The following is a 16,633-nucleotide window of genomic DNA, read 5'->3' as shown; positions in this document are numbered from 1 at the left end:
AATAAAAAATCTCTCCTTAATAGATATTCTTATTGTGTTAGTTTAAATTTAATGCAATATATTTTCTGCACATACTGATTAAATTATAGATATCTATTTGCACACAGTGAAAATATAGGTATAAACTGTAATTTCGTTCAATATAGGGTGTTATATGCAAATTTCTCTAAAACAGGTTTTGATGGCAATTATGTGAAATGTCCAAAAAGCGAAAAGGTCAAATGAAATTTTATTTTTCGTCTAAGTAAATCTATTAAGCAGCCAAAGCAAGCAAGCCTGCATGGCTCAATGCGTCAACTTCCTCGCACCACCTCTTTCTCCGGTCGCCGTGCCTTCTACCTACGCCTCATCTCTGCCGCTTCCACCCTCCTCCACCTCGACCAGATCCTCGCCCACTCCATTCTCTCCGGTCACCACCCCACCGACCTCATCTCCGCCACCGCCTTCCTCCGCCGCTCCTCCGACCTCTCCGCCCCCTCGTCCCACCTCCTCCTCCTCTTCTCCTCCTTCCTCAACCCCGACATCTTTTTCTTCAACCTCCTCCTCCGCTCCCTTTCTCTCTCCGATTCCTCCCCTTCCACTTCCCTCTCCCTCCTCTCCTCTCTCCCCCGCCGCCATTTCCGCCCCAACTCCTTCACCTACGCCTTCGCCGCCGCCTCAACCTCTTCCTCCCTCTCCTCTGCTCGAATCCTCCATGCCAGGATCGTCACTGATGGATTTGGCGCTGACCCATTTGTTGGTTCCGCTCTTACTGGTGTCTACTTGAATTTCGCGCAAATCTCGGCTGCGGAGAAGGTGTTTGATGGAATACCGAACCCAGATACTGTCTTGTGGAACACTCTTCTATCTGGGTTGGTCAAAAATAACTCTTTTGATAAAGCTTTGGGTGTTTTCCAGCGAATGGTGGATGTTGGTAGTGCGAAATTTGATTCCACTACCATTTCGGTGTTCCTGCCTGCCTGCGCGGAGCTGAAATTTTTGAACTTAGGGATTGGATTGCATTGCTTGGGTGTGAAATCAGGGTTGGGTAGACATACCCATGTGATTACTGGTTTGATTTCTATGTACTCCAAGTGTGGAGATGTTACTGCTGCAAAGTTGTTGTTTGATGAAATGCCTGAGCCGGATTTGGTAGCTCACAATGCTATGATATCTGGATACTCTTCAAATGGGCATGTTGTGTCTTCCATGGGGTTGTTCAAGGAGTTCCTGCTTTCAGATGGAAAGGTGAACTCGAGCACCATGGTCGCATTGGTCCCAGTGTTTAGTCCCTTTGGCCATGAATTGCTTGTTCGATCCTTGCATGGATTTGCTGTAAAAGCAGGGCTTGATTTGAATTCTCCGGTGTCAACAGCGCTTACCACCGTGTATTGCAGATTGAATGATATGCAATTGGCACGGAAAGTTTTTGACTCAATGCCAGAGAAGAGCATGGAATCGTGGAATGCCATGATATCAGGATATGCCCAGAATGGTTTGACGGAGATGGCGATCTCGCTCTTCCGGGAAATGCAAGCGCTTGATGTCCGGCCTAATCCCATCACGGTCACCAGCATATTATCAGCTTGTGCACAGCTCGGAGCTCTATCGTTAGGGAAGTGGGTGCACTGGATAATTGCCAAAGAAGATCTTGAGCTCAATGTCTATGTCTCGACAGCACTGATCGACATGTATGCAAAGTGTGGGAGTATCACTGAAGCGAGAAGGATATTTGATGGTATGTTAGAGAAGAATGTAGTCTCTTGGAATGCCATGATACTGGGCTATGGCCTCCATGGCCGAGGTCTTGAAGCCCTTAATCTCTTTAAGGACATGGTAAATGCTTGCATTGCTCCCACTGGGGTGACCTTCTTGTCAGTTCTCTATGCATGCAGCCATGGTGGATTGGCGAAGGAGGGTCATACAATCTTTCAATCCATGACCCGCGAGTATGGTATTAAGCCCGGCCCTGAGCACTACACTTGCATGGTGGACCTCCTTGGCCGAGCTGGTCAGCTGAATGAGGCCTTTGAGTTTATTAAGGGTTTTCCAGAGAGTGCCAGTCCTGGTGTCTGGGGTGCCTTGCTTGGTGCCTGCATGATCCATAAGGAAATGAGCCTTGCACAACTGGCTGCAGAGAAATTGTTTGAACTTGAACCTGAGAATACTGGTTACTATGTTCTCCTCTCCAATATACATTCAGCTAAAAAGAACTACACAGAAGCAGCTGTGGTGAGACAGGAGGCCAGGAGCAAGAAGCTAGTAAAAACACCAGGGTGCACTCTGATAGAGATCGGCGATGTGCCACATATCTTTACATCTGGTGACCGGGCTCATCCCCAATCAGCGGCTATCTACACAATGTTGGAAAATATGACTTCAAAGATAGTAGAGACGGGGTACCGAGCAGAAACTGATGCTGCTCTCTATGATGTATTGGAGGAAGAAAAGGAACATATGGTTAGGGTTCACAGCGAAAAGCTGGCAATTGCTTTTGGCCTCATTAGCACAGAGCCAGGGAACGAGATTAGGATAATCAAGAACCTCAGGGTTTGCTTGGACTGCCATAATTTTACCAAGTTGCTATCTAAGATAACTCAAAGGTTGATTATAGTAAGGGATGCTACTAGATTCCATCATTTTAGAGATGGTGTTTGCTCATGTGGTGATTATTGGTGATTCTTGAACCATCTTTTCCCGTGTAGTGAATATCCCAGTTGCTGATCATTGTTTCATATTCGATTTGAAGAGCAGCATATTTTCAAGTAATTTTCTTAGTCTATCCTTAAACGGCACTGACTAATGTTGGTGAACTAGCAAAGTCAATGCATGGTTGTTAAGAAGCATTGCCAAATACTAATTATGGTCAGCAGAGGATTTTTGGGCACTAGTGACAATGGTGCTAAGAATGTTGTAGAGTTAAGCAATGAGAGAACTTGGGTCCTGTGAAATGTATTTCTCATATAGTAATGTTATGAAGAAGATAATCAGAGCATGAGACATGGTGAGAGGTGCAGTATGCATATCTGTACTTTGAAATTTTCCCTGGAAACTAGGTATAAGCAAATTCTCCAAGGAAACTTGTTAAGGATGTCACAATGATCTTTTCAAAAGGGAAGAACCCTACCCTCATCTGTAAAAGGTTGTTTTCAAGACTTGAACCATCTTCTTCTTTTCAATGCAAGGGGCAAACTGGACGGTCGCACCAAGCAAGATCCCTGGAAACTTGTGAGGATAATACACTACTAGTTGGGAATTAAGCATCAGGATGCTGAACTTTCTATGACAGTTATTATAATAATAACCAGAATAGTGGAACAAAGAAGAACAAAGAAGTCTAAAAGACTTGGTATAAGAAACCAGCTTGTCTGACTCAATAAATTATTTGTGGAACAACAGAGTCATCAATTTGGGCATACCCCCAAAACACTCATCTTTGAAGAATTGAGCAATTGTCAGCATTCATGGCATCAGGAAATCTTAACTGCATGCCTTGGAACACATCAGTTACTTTCTTACATTGCCCACATATATTGATTGGTAAGGTACCAGACCGATTACAGCATTTGTAACAACCCTAACAAATTTTTGTACACTAACAATGTAAGTGCAGGAACATCTTTTCCCTCCACAGCTTATATTCATAGTGTCAGACAGTATGAGAACTCTTAATTGCAGAATTTAAGATTATACAGCTCATTAAAAGCCATCAATACAATTCTTTTTCCCAGATTATCTGACTCATTTTCCTTGCCAGTTTGATCTGCCTCCGTTTGATTTCACCATGTATGATCAGGCTGGAAGTATTAACCTTGTAAAAGCCAAGACCGAGAATAAATACGTTGATATTCAAGAACATTATGCACCATATTCTGTGAAGATTTATACTTGGAAACTCTAAGCAAGCAAACAACTTAAGGCAATTGGATGTGAATATTGTTTCCTCATTTGCATAGATGAATGTGATAGATCCAGCATCACATTTAGTGAGAAAACCACCTGACACACCATTGAACACTGACAGCAATGAGCCACTAGACACGATCATTTGGTGTCAGCTAGCTTGCGAGCACTATCTGAAACAATTCTTCTGTTGATTTTCGCAAAACTGATTAGATACAAGATATACCAGTTCTCCTGTATCAGCTCACAACTTATCAGGATCAAATCTCACCCTTTTGCATACTGAGAGTATTTGAAAATTTCTCAAGTATGCTTAAGTCTGTCATGCACTCAGGAATCAAACATGCATAAGCGGTAACATCCTTCACATTGCACTTCTTATCCAGGAAGAATAAGGCATGAAGAAGAGTCCAAGAATCATTTAGTTTGTGTCCGAATCTTTTGTGTGTGAAATGAAATAAATCTTTGTAGGCAACTGAGGGTCACCCATTTTCCATACCCACAGAGCTACATCCTGGCAACTTCACTAGTCCTCTTCCCTTCATTAATCCTCTGACTGCAAGAGCTTCAGACCACCTTCCGAATGAAGTGTACAAGTTGGACATCAACACATAATAATCTGGTGTCTCAGGCTGCAACTCCATCATCCTCCTGATTGCAACTTCTCCAAGTTCCAACCTTGAATGGAGTCTGCATCCATGAATAAAAGCTCCCCACACACTAAAATCTGCTTGCATTGGCATCTTCTCAATGAACTGTAATGCTTCCTCAAGCTCTCCAGCACGGGCTAGCATATCGACCATACATGCATAGTGTTTCATGGAAGGAACAATGTTGTAATGATGTGTCATGCTATCAAAATACTTCTTGCCTTCACAAATCAGCCCAGTATGGCTACAAGTGGAAAGAATGCTTGTAAATGTTACGTCATTGGGCTGCAACTCTTCTTTCAGCATTTTGTTAAAAAGATCTAAGTAACTGATTGAATCACCTTGCACACCATAACCATCCAACATTGCACACCAAGATACAGTGTTGTGGTCACTCATCTCATCAAAGACTTTTCGAGCGGATATTGCATCGCCACATTTGTTATAGAAGTTTAAAAGAGCAGTACTAATATAGATATTGGACAGAAGGAAATGCTTTACAGCATAAACGTGGAAGGAACTGCCAATATGTAAAGCTCCCAAAGAAGCACAAGCAGAGAGAGCACTCACCACAGTGATGGCATCAGGTGAACAGCCGTATGACATCATTTGGTTAAAGAGTAACAAAGCTTGATAGCCTAAGTCATTCTGAGAATATCCTGCTATCATTGAATTCCAAGTAACAATATCTTTCTTCTCTATCCTTTTGAAAATTCTACTAGCTTCAGATATGGCACAACATTTTGCATACATATCAACAAGAGCATTCATCACAACAGCAAACTCTTCTACACCTAATTTAATCCCAAGCATGTGAATTGATCTGCCCAAATTCAAATTTTGCAACTGTGCAGAAGCAGAAAGAACACTGGCTATGGTAACAGAATTAGGAACCATAGTTGACCATTTCTTGTCAGAAAACAGCCTTAAGGCCTCAAGAGGAAGTCCTTTCTGCGTGTACCCAACAATCATAGCAGTCCATGCAACAATATCAGCATTATAGAGCCCATCGAAAATATGGCGAGCATCTATAAATTTCCCACATTTCACGTACATATCTAGAATTGCAGTACCTACGTAAGAATTCAGACCAAAACCATATTTTATAACGCAACCATGAATCCACTTTCCCTGGTGCAAAGCATCTAACATTGAACAAGCAGTTAGTAAGCTCCCCATCGTGTACTCGCTAGGCTTAACAAGTACCCTTCTCATCTCATTAAATAAAACCAACCCTTGTTCTGCACATTTATTCTGAATATAACCGCAAATGATGGAAGTCCACGTAACAACATTCCCATCATGAATTTGATCAAAAACCTTATGAGCACATTCCATGTCTCCAGATTTTGCATACATATCAATCAAACTGTTTAGCACGAAACAATCTGGGTCTCCAATTTTAACAATTTGGCAATGTATCTTCTTTCCCTCATCAAAATCAAGCAATTTTATGCAGCTTTTCAGTACAAGAGAGAAGACAACATCATCTTCTTCTCGCAGGCAACATCTCATCTCCCTGTAAAAACCAATAGCTTCATCAAAGCGCTCATTCAAGACATACCATCTAAGCATCACCTTCCATGAATAAAGATCTGGGTCAGGAATTCCATCGAACAACTTGCGGGCAGACTCGGTGTCGCCCAAAGAACCATAGGAACTAACCAATTTGGTCTGAATCGGGAGGAAATGGTGTGAACCATGAACGACGAGTAGGCCATGGAGCTTCTTGAGGGAGATGAGATTAGTGCAGGAATCAAGAAGGGAGGTGGGACGGACGGGAGTTATCCAGGCAATGGGAAGACAGGTGAAGCTATCCGTCTTTGGTCGTAGAACTGTGGATAGATATCTCTTATTCAGCATAAGGTACGGTTTTATTCTTCTCTTCATTATTCCATTGGTGAAATCACACTCATGGAGAACTATATATATATATATATATCCTTAATTGCATATTAGAACAGAGAGGCCCTTCTGTTGCAGGACAAATTATATTTTACACCCTCCCAATTTCCTTTATTACATGTTTGGCTGCAGGGAAGTGAGGGAAGTAAAGTGCATAGTTTCAGTAACTCACTTTCTATTGTTTGGTTAAAGAAAGTGAGTTAGAAAGCCACTAGTTAGACTACCCTGTATAAGAGTTAGATAAACCCCTGAAACATCCCAAAAGTCCATGTTTTAACTCAATCCTTATAGTCCAGTTGGCTGCCCTAATTCCCTCTGTAGTGTGTGTTATATTTTATATTGGGGTTAGTGGGATTACTTAACTAGAGTTGCTTGTTTTGAGAATAAAGTTTAACTACAATTCTGGTGAGTTGCATGCTGAGTTAAAATTAAGATACTATAAGCATTGACAAGTAGAAAGCTTAGCATAGTTTCACTTGTAAGATGTTTAAGATTGTAAGTTAATTGTTTATCTAAATCTAATAAAAAAATAATATCTTTCGGGAATACAAGTAACTCTAAGCCATCTTAGCCTCCGTTCACTTTAGAAATAATTTTTTTTATTCTAGAATATAACTCCTTATTTCAGAATAACAGTTGAACACTATAATAATCTCATTCTAAAATACAAGCACTTTACTAATTTATCCTTAATATTTATCACATCAACCTATTTTATGTCAAATCAAAAAGTATTCATGATAATTTTATAAAAATATAACATATTTTTTTCTTTACTTTATATCATATCAAAGATAATTATTACACTTTTATTTTAAAACACAAGTGAACAGAAAATAGTTATTTTTAAAATAAAGATATCATTTGGGAATAACAAAAAGGAATACTTATTTTATAATTGACCTTATTCCTAAAGTAAACAAGGTATTGGTGTATAATCTAACTAGTACTCTGACATAAATATAGTCTTTAGTTTCATTTGTATGTAAAACTCAAGATTGTTCTAAACTTGTCTATTGTCTATGTTTCAATTTCGTGCATCTATCAAGTGTGTCAATGGTTAAATTCTATCAAACCATAACAAAGTTCATATGTTTAATTCTCTATGTGCTATAAGATTAATATTTGGTGAATCTTCCACTAAAGTGTTATATGTATATGCCTATGATTTATTATCATGTTTAATATATTATAAGAGCTGACTCAAAAAGTATATATATATATATATGTTTCGAATTACTGACGTTTCCCCTTAACGATTCCCATTTGGCTAACCCACGGCGTAAAGTGGATCACTAATGGCGAGCGGATAGATAAGGTCCATGAAATCATCTTCTCTTTCCCTCCCTCGTCTCCATCCAACGTCCGCTTCTTCGCGTCTTCTCTTCTCGGCCCAGCCCTACAACCCTACCTCCCCCCGCTGCTCTTAATAGATAAAAACAGAAGCAAATTTGATCAAACTATACTCATGTTACCAATCAAACCATCTCTTCTCCACCTCTTTTTGCTTCAATCCCCTACCTATTAAGAGTGGTATCGATTTCTTCTTATTCTTCTTTGCTGTCAGTTGCAGTAGGTAGGAATCGATGGCAAGAATCGCCGGTTTCTCGTTTAATCGCCCTCCTGCCTTGCTTCCCATCAACACCACATCAAATCCGGCAAGACCAAAATCCCAATTTCTCCCTTTTAATGGTTTTCTCAAGAAACCGGCGCACGGGGGGAGAGTCCTTAGGATTGCCAATCTTGCGGTGGTGGCTCGGTACGGCGGCGGCGGATACCGTCCCAGTGGGGGGTCCGGCAACTCGAGGAGGAGGACGCAGGGAGATGGCCGTGGGGCTGACCAGGATTACGATGCTTCCCTTGACCTGGATAGAGTCAAGTATGTTCTTTAATCCGTTTATACTTGACTTTTTAATTTGTTGGGTCTTGGTGATAAATTTGCAAATGACTTCCTTCATCCTCAAGTTCGAGATTTTTAGTGCTAAAACTTTTGTAAGAGTGCCTGCTTTAGCCTGGGTAGCGGGATGCATAAGAATATATGATGATGGAAAGTGTTTATCGTTTTGCGTTTCGAGCATAGTTTTCAACATTTAGAATTGAAATTGCAGGACAATTGGGCTTTTAGAATTTTCCTTGTTCTTCCTGCTATGATTTTCAAAGGATGGTGACTTTTGAGAACAAAGAAAATTCTAAATGAGACCAATACTTTGCTCTCTTACTAATCTCGACAGTCTCAAGAATCTAACAGTACTGGTGAAGCATAAAGCTTGGTAAATTAACAGATGAACTATGAAAAATGTCTAGGACTCGAAATAATTTTAAAACTGAAACATCTAGGTAGGAGATAATAAGAGGTAGATGATAAGAAGTGGCTCTGAAGAATGAGAAGAAAGTAAGTAATATATAGCACACTCTTCACTCTTCAATTTTTTTTATTTTGTAAGTGTAATTAAGTTGGACATGAGAAAATTGTAATTTTTGTTATCGTTGTTTGTTTATTTGCCATTTTAATCAAGTAAGCCTATATTGAGACCTAATTAGCTGAGCACTATGCACAAAGAATTTGCTTTTATAGGGTCGTTTATGGAGTGAACCTCTTTAGTAACAGGTAAGACTGCATAAGTCTTTCCACTTCAAGACCCTACTTTGTCAGGAGCCTTGTGGACTGGGACACTTTTAGTTTGTTGAATCTTCAAAATCTCTATATTATCATCGATACATTGCTAATTTCTGTTTCATTCTGATTTGCTTGTTTAAGTACTGCAGCATAAATTTAAGTCTGTGGCTTCAGTTGCAGACTTGCAGCTAACATTTCCTCTTTGAGCTTCTTCTAGTGCAATAATCAGATCTATTTTGGAGCTGTACATATTACGCATCCTTGAATTTTAATACTGTAAAAACATATTGTGGAACATCTGTTCAGGAACTTTTATCTGTACTGTAGTATAAAATTCTGTGTGAAAATTGTGCATTTGTGATTTCTTCTAATTATCGCATTTGATTGCTTACTTCTGTTTACTTTATTCATAGGAATCCTAGTTACTGCTAGTTTTCTTCCTTTGTCCAATTCTAGAACTCTGAACACCTTCATCTATTCCAGGTCATCGTCTGTGAGGTTATTAGATGAACAGCAAAATATGGTAAGTTTTATACTCCTTATCCCTGGGTGAGTTATGTTTTTTGCTCTTTTTTGTCAGACTGCTTCATCTTTCTGCAGGTCGGCGTAGTGTCTCTAAATGAAGCAATACGGATGGCTGATGATTCTGATCTTATACTGGTATGCTAATTTGAATTTTTAAGACAACACTTGTGCCCTTATGCATATCATCAAGGCCTACACAGAATAACACACCATATTCTTCTTGGCAGCCTATGTAAATCTCGTCTGGCAAACGAGGACCATAAATTTGTTAAACTGATGTACTTAATAGTTAACAGTAGACAAAGAGAGCCTAATCTTTTTATGCACAACTTTTATCACTAGATGGTTTCTTTCCATAGTGATTCACTTAGGCTGCAGTCGTCATGTCCAATTTAAGAGCATGCTCATGGAGGTCATTCGAATGCCATATCCAGAAAGTTTCCTTCTCGAAAAAGAAAATTACTTGCAAGAGTGGACATGTAGATGCAAAATATTTTAGCAGATATAACCCCTTTAACATCTGCTCCTCTCCAATAACCACCCTTATAAGTCCAAGTGGGCTCTTATAGAGTTTCCTAGCAAGAAGATGTTAGGAGAGTTGGCCGATGAGTGCTGTGATGTGGAGCATAGGAGATGAGGCAATGGAAGCATTTGAGTGTACTACCAGTGAACCACCGGATTGTTCAACTCATGCTATTTCTTCAGTAAAACACCAAAATTTTTGGTATTTAAATTTGCTTATTTTAGTACAGAAGATAGCTGCAAAGATCCTTTACACTTATTCTAGGAGAGGTTATTTCCATGACTGGAATTGGTGACCATAGAGTAAGTCATTGAAATTTGATTAGGTAGTAGATATTTCTTCTTCTTCATTCTGTATCTACTTTCTTCAACTTTAGATCTCTTGATTCACATATACTCTTTTTACTGTATAACTTCAGATTTTTTTGCATCTAAATAGGGAGTCCACTGTGCCCTTTTGCAGTTTGACTATATGAGTTCCTTATGTTGATATCTGAAATTCTGTAAGAAGTAGATACTTCAATAAGAAATTCTTGTTTTACACTATCTTAATTATTAGAATACACTATATATTCGCGTTCATTGAAACAGTGCTATTGAGCAAACCTACTAGTTCATCAACCAAACTATCATTATCTCTGTGAATCCAAGGGTACATCAAATTGTTAAGGAACTGAAGGTCTTTGATAGGGCAACAAAGGGGCAATTAAACCTAATCTTGATGTCAATGTAATCTAAGTTGCAAAAATTACCGTAGTTGTCAATTTAGGTGGGGTATATGGAATTAACTTTCCCGTCAAGTCAGATGTTGAGAAACTTAAGATTACAAATTTCTTACATTTGAAGATGAATCAACTGGAGAGGTCACATAAAGATCCAAAATTTGCTGATACCGCATATGGAAATGAAGACTAATTGTTTGATGCGAGACGGTGAATCATAACCTCAATGATTGATGAGAAAATAATGCAACTAAATAAACTGAAAATCAGTTGATTTTAAGCATATATCAAGATCCATTTCAGATGCAACTAATTTTTCAATAGACAAAGGTTCCTTTAGGTCTTCCTAACCCGAAATGTTAAGGAAAGGAAATGTTCTTCTTTGGGAATACTTGAGGGAGTTTTTGTGGCACATTAAAAGAGATATGAGAAAGAAGTTATGCGAAAACTAGTGCCTTTTGAATTATATGAAGCCGATGAACAACAAAATTTTTGAAGTTCTCTACCTGAAACGCAAGAGAAAGATGAAATATCCTTGCCAAATACAACATTAGGAAATTTAGTCATCCTTCCTAAAAGCACTTCTTCCTTTCATTCTCATCCTTGTGTTATATTATATTCATTATCATTGATTATAATGATCCTTAGAAAGTGAATCTCAGATCTCAAGTGCACCTATATGCAACTTATCTAGTGGTGCAAAATTTTGAAAAGGGTTTCCTATGCAAAAGTCTTCTATTTACACATTGTCCGGATATGGAAGATATATAGTCTTTATTTCTGAAGAAGCTATTTCCAATCTCTATGACTTGAATTCATGACCTTGTAGATGCAAGGGGCAGCCTTACTTTCATAGCAAGTGAAGCCCTCAAATTTGAAATAACCTTATGAATATCCCATCACATGAATTGAGTAGAATAGCTTTCAGAATAATCCACTGCATGCATAAGATAGAGCATCACAAAGCAAAAGCAAGCTAATATACTTGGAAGTTGGAAGCATCAACTTCTTTAGATCAATGAGTGGATATTATGTAGTCCAAAATTTTGAAGCCCCAAGAATTAGTATCACTTGTCTGATTAAAATTTAACTATTTGATTTATCTTTACTATGGATTTAGTGGCTTATTTTGAGTAGAATTAGCTTGATTAGTTCCGCTTTTAATACCTACAGTTTGGAATATTTTATTAATTTAATAACATTTTTTTAGAAAGTTCTAGATCACCTTCCACATTAGTCTTTGTGGGATTCCACCTTTCTTGGAATTTTTTATGTTTCAAGTCAATTAAGTCATTATAGGAAGCTAAGGTTATCTTTTTCCCTAAATATATCTAGAGCCATCAAAGATTGATTTGATTTGATAAAATAAAGTTGATGATTGGTTAATTATCTTCTTCTTTTATTCCATCTTATTACTTTTTTTTTATTTTGCTCGATCTACCAATACTATTTTTCTCTTTTATTTCATATTTGCATTTGAAAGAAAATTGCCAATATTATTTATTTTAGCTCACAAATATATACAATCTGGCACCCACTATATCATCCCATCCTCTCCTGATTAAAATTTTATAAGGTCTATCTTCACCCTATGAAGGCACCAACTTATCTAATAACTTCGAAAGCAGTGGAGTAACTTCTATCATTCTGCCAACATGTGTACAAAATGATAACATCTTAGTAGCCAATGCTTGTTTTGTTGATTGAGAATCTATGATTGATCTCATGCATCTATAGGCTATAGCAAACATAGTAAACAAGATTCCTGAGAAAGATTTTCTTATTTCTTAATCTTTATTTTCCTTCACAGAACAAATGAGTTTATGAATAAAATTAATTGTAGAGAGTATAGAGACCCCTCAACTTGTGTACAACAGCTTACCAGATAAAAAATACTTAGTTTGCATAGTTTGCTTATATTTTCTTCTAATTTCAGGCAGTATTATCAGCAGATGCGGATCCTCCAGTCCTCCGATTGTTTGACGCAAATGATTACAAGTATGTCGTAGTTGATGTCAATACGTTTCAGTTATTCTGCACCTTGAAAGAAATGATTTTATCACCATAAATGATTGTTGGTTGCTTGCTTAAATGCTTGACTAATACCAAGGAAGCTGCAAGTTACAGTTATAGTCAATACTTAAACTGAAACATCGATTGAGTTTAGTTCTACTTTCTAGTACTGTACATTGCTTCTGATGTCATATCTATTAAAATTTTTGGCATAATTCGAAATCCTTTATTTTTTAATGAAAAGCTCAAATTGTTATGATGCAATGACAGAGGACATTCTAGTAGCCCTTTTTTTTCTTTTGAGAAACATATAATCCCTATATCTAAATAATTCGGTTTCCTACAGAAAACATAAGTATGAACAGCAGAAGAAGAAAAGAGTCCAACAGAAAAGATCTGCTGGTAAATGTCTCTTACCTGGAAATTTTCTGCATGCACCAGTCAGAATTTACGTCTCTCCTGCTCTATTGTTATCATATATGGAAGTCTTCTGCATGCTTACATTTGATCTTTTCTGCAGCAAATCGCATGGACATGAAGGAGCTAAAGATGGGGTATGAATGCTAGTGAACATTAAAATATTAGTCTACATATTATTTTGGTCTCTCTGATACAAATTACAACAAATCTTAACATTATGGATAAGCTCGTCTTGCTTCATGTTTTGAAATTAGAAAGACTAATACCATTTTCTTTAAGTTCTTACTTTAGAAATATATTTTACACTTTTTTCTCATGTCAGTTGCAGTCTGGCATCAGAAAATATTCCATTTGTTCTATAATGGCTTGTATGATCTCTTAATAGTATTGAATTACTCAACATGTTTCAGTAAAGGTATGTTTGGTTGATAAGAAGTAGAGGGAAAAAATTAGTGAAAGTTTCTAATAAAGTCTCACTTCTGGATAATTGAACCATGACTTATCACTGTTTACTAAAATGAGAAGTGTTTATAAAAATGGATAATTATGGTTATTTAGTAATAATATGCAGTATATAAAAAGATGAAAAATGCCACTCTCTCCCTTTACAAGACAAAGTGAAATGAGCCAAAATTAGGAAAATAATGTGATTTTAGGGAAGTAGAAAAACTCATTTTGCAATCTATTTTCTTCATCCAAGTAATATAAAGTGATGGATTTCAGAAAGTTGTTATTCTCTTTTTCTATTTCCTAGCAACCAAACACACCTTATGTTAACTCATGACTGCCTGATTGACTTGGTTGATAGTGGTTGCGGAATCTCATAAAAATAATGACAAGATATTTTGATCTTGTACACTGTTCTGAATTTGAGTATGAAGGGTCGTTGTTTGACTGATCTCATCATATGTATGGTCTTTGTGATTCAACATTGAGTATGTTGACAAACCAATATAAGTTGTGGCAGGTACAACATTGACTCACATGATTATTCTGTGAGGTTGAGAGCTGCCCAAAAGTTTCTTAAAGATGGTGACAAGGTCAGTGAAAAACTTGCTTATTCTTTTATCGTAATATCTTCTTGTTAAGTGCAACTTCTCAAAGATGCAAACTATTATTTCAGGTTAAGATCATTGTGAACTTGAAAGGCCGTGAAAATGAGTTCAGGAATATTGCTATTGAACTCATCAAACGTTTTCAAAATGATGTTGGCGAGGTAAGTGCCATTCGCTTCCTTTTGAGAAGAATGTTTTTGTGTGCTGTTCTAGAGCACTGAACACAAGATTCCACATGGGGAATTTATTTCTTCTTTTATGAAGATCTGATGCAAGTGTATAATGCTTAGCTAGAGCATTTATATGCTTAAATGAATAGATACTTTCCTATTCTGCTTCTACCATCCGTCTGTATCTACCTTTCAGAGTATTCAGCTCCATTACTATAGTTCTGTAGAATGATAATTGCTCTCGTTGGAAATTGATAAGTACCACCGTTGCACAATTTATCCAGGGCTGACACAGCCTGGCAATACAGTCACTTGAGGCCTCCCACATGCTGTTGTTGCAACAATATTGTATTGATTGATGTACTGATACTGATGCAAGCATGAGATGTGCCTGTGTCACTCAAAGCCTTGCAATGAGTTACACTAATTAATTATAAACGAGGAACTCTAGAGGGAGAGATGGGCTACCAATAAAATTGGGACTAAATATTGGTCAGCTCGTAAGTTATTTATCTCCACATATATGACATAATGCTCAGAACAATTTATTGTTAACTTTTTTTTGAGTATCTAGTGAATGAAGCTTCATCTTGTAATCTAAAATACTGTAGAATATACGGTTGGAGGTAATCAAACTTGTGACAATAATCAAAGATGCTGTAAAACAACTTATAGTCATTCTGCCAAGACCACCATCTATTTCTGGTTGATGTATTTCAACCTCTCGTGTCATAGCAGCAAAGTTTACCTGCTATCCTCTCTATTTCTAGCTAGCTCAAGGTCCTGTAAAATACTTTTTCTTTCATTTAAGGAATTCAATAAAGGTTCTGAGTACCTACTGATTTGATTCTTATATTACAATTTTAGCTTGCGACAGAAGAGAGTAAAAGTTTCAGAGAGAGGAACATATTTATGGTTCTAATGCCCAACAAAGCAGTTATACAGAAAGGGCAGGAGCAACCAAAGAAAAAGGAAACACCAGTCGCAGAAATTTCGGCAAACGTCTGATTTGAAGTACATAAATTGAGGATGGTCTTGGACAATATCATGAGGTAATATAAATTTGTGCTTGCTTCATACGATTTAATTTTAATTGTCCTTTAACGAAGTTCCATCAAGAGTACCGACCTAGTTCACCTTTCATCTCATCTGCTATGCTTAAAGACTTATTTTTATTAAAATGTTTGGACTAGTTATACGTTTCTGATTTAAGACATCCATTTCTTTCTGTTACAGATGTCCGATGGAGGCACAGGTGTGATTGCTTGAATTAATTATATAAGCAGTTGAGGCATACCATCATTTAACTGCCTTGTAAGGAGTTGATGCTATATTCTTTTAGGATCACACAAAAGACATAACAATCATGTTGCATAAGGGCAAATAGGGTTCAGGAATTGTTTCTGTAACCTTGCACCTGTCATTTTCCGATTCGAGCATGATCCTTCAGTAAGGTGACGTCCAGGTTTAAAGGCCTTTGAGCTTGAGCAGATGGAGTTTATTGTATAATAAAAATGCATAGAGGCTAAATATAGAAGGTAATCTGTGATCTAGTTGTTAGGACAACTAATACTCTTTTTCCAGTTATGTACCTTGAGAGAAGAATAATACACTGTAAGTTTTTGCTCAATCATTTTAAGGCAATTTTGTGTGAAGGGAACTGTTGTCAGGATTATTAGATGTCTTCTATTTTTCTTGTTGCATCACAAGTTGGGATTTCTTCCAAGTTGCTGTCTGATATCCCCCTAAAGAAATCTCTCTCCAAATGCAACTGCATCCTTGTACACAATTACGGTGATCAGTAGTAGCTCTTCTATGTTTTGTTTGATGCTAGACCATATTTTTTACCTACTATTTAATCAAACTACTGTTTTCCATGCAGGTAACCATACATTCGTTTATCTGCTCATTGTTTGAATAATTTATAATTTTTAGTTTTAATTATTTAAATGGTAAATAATAATTGTTACTAATGATGTATTTTAGAGATTGATTTTAAACTCTTAATACTTTATGTTAACTGTCTCTTAAATTATCTAATTTATAGCTACAAATTTATATTTTACTATCCGTATCTTACATGCATGAGAATTTATATCCCGATATAAGATACGGATCATCATCCGTTTTTCACACGCGGAGATTTGATCAT

The 16,633-nt window shown here is 37.3% G+C and overlaps 3 protein-coding genes across 4 annotated transcripts; 2 read left to right on the top strand and 1 right to left on the bottom strand.

Moving 5' to 3' along the window:
• The first annotated feature begins 77 nt into the window (after positions 1 to 77).
• On the top strand, positions 78 to 2,974 carry LOC140760477 (pentatricopeptide repeat-containing protein At4g30700). Its single transcript, XM_073097450.1, has one exon. The coding sequence runs from the start codon at positions 289 to 291 to the stop codon at positions 2,656 to 2,658; it is 2,370 nt and encodes a 789-aa protein (XP_072953551.1). The 5' UTR covers positions 78 to 288; the 3' UTR covers positions 2,659 to 2,974.
• A 142-nt stretch (positions 2,975 to 3,116) lies between these two features.
• Positions 3,117 to 6,429, bottom strand: LOC140760478 (pentatricopeptide repeat-containing protein At2g03380, mitochondrial). The gene has a single exon (XM_073097452.1). It carries the CDS (start codon positions 6,420 to 6,422, stop codon positions 4,365 to 4,367), a length of 2,058 nt encoding a protein of 685 aa, XP_072953553.1. The 5' UTR covers positions 6,423 to 6,429; the 3' UTR covers positions 3,117 to 4,364.
• Positions 6,430 to 7,761: 1,332 nt separating this feature from the next.
• On the top strand, positions 7,762 to 16,136 carry LOC140760095 (translation initiation factor IF3-2, chloroplastic-like). 2 transcript variants are annotated; one of them, XM_073096903.1, is made up of 11 exons: positions 7,766 to 7,907; positions 8,005 to 8,316; positions 9,538 to 9,577; positions 9,655 to 9,714; positions 12,760 to 12,821; positions 13,183 to 13,238; positions 13,357 to 13,390; positions 14,224 to 14,296; positions 14,380 to 14,472; positions 15,349 to 15,533; positions 15,718 to 16,136. In XM_073096903.1, the coding sequence occupies exons 2-10, from the start codon at positions 8,024 to 8,026 to the stop codon at positions 15,487 to 15,489; spliced, it is 852 nt and encodes a 283-aa protein (XP_072953004.1). In that variant the 5' UTR covers positions 7,766 to 7,907; positions 8,005 to 8,023; the 3' UTR covers positions 15,490 to 15,533; positions 15,718 to 16,136. The 2 variants fall into 2 exon arrangements, with proteins under 2 accessions (XP_072953003.1, XP_072953004.1); XM_073096902.1 differs by having other exon boundaries at positions 7,762 to 8,316.
• Positions 16,137 to 16,633: the final 497 nt, after the last annotated feature.

The sequence above is a fragment of the Typha angustifolia genome, chromosome 5, assembly GCF_048772165.1.
Source record: "Typha angustifolia cultivar Huaian chromosome 5, ASM4877216v1, whole genome shotgun sequence".
NCBI classification, from domain to species: domain Eukaryota; kingdom Viridiplantae; phylum Streptophyta; class Magnoliopsida; order Poales; family Typhaceae; genus Typha; species Typha angustifolia.
The sequence above is the reverse complement of the archived record's forward strand: the minus strand, read 5'-3'. Positions and strand labels throughout refer to the sequence as shown.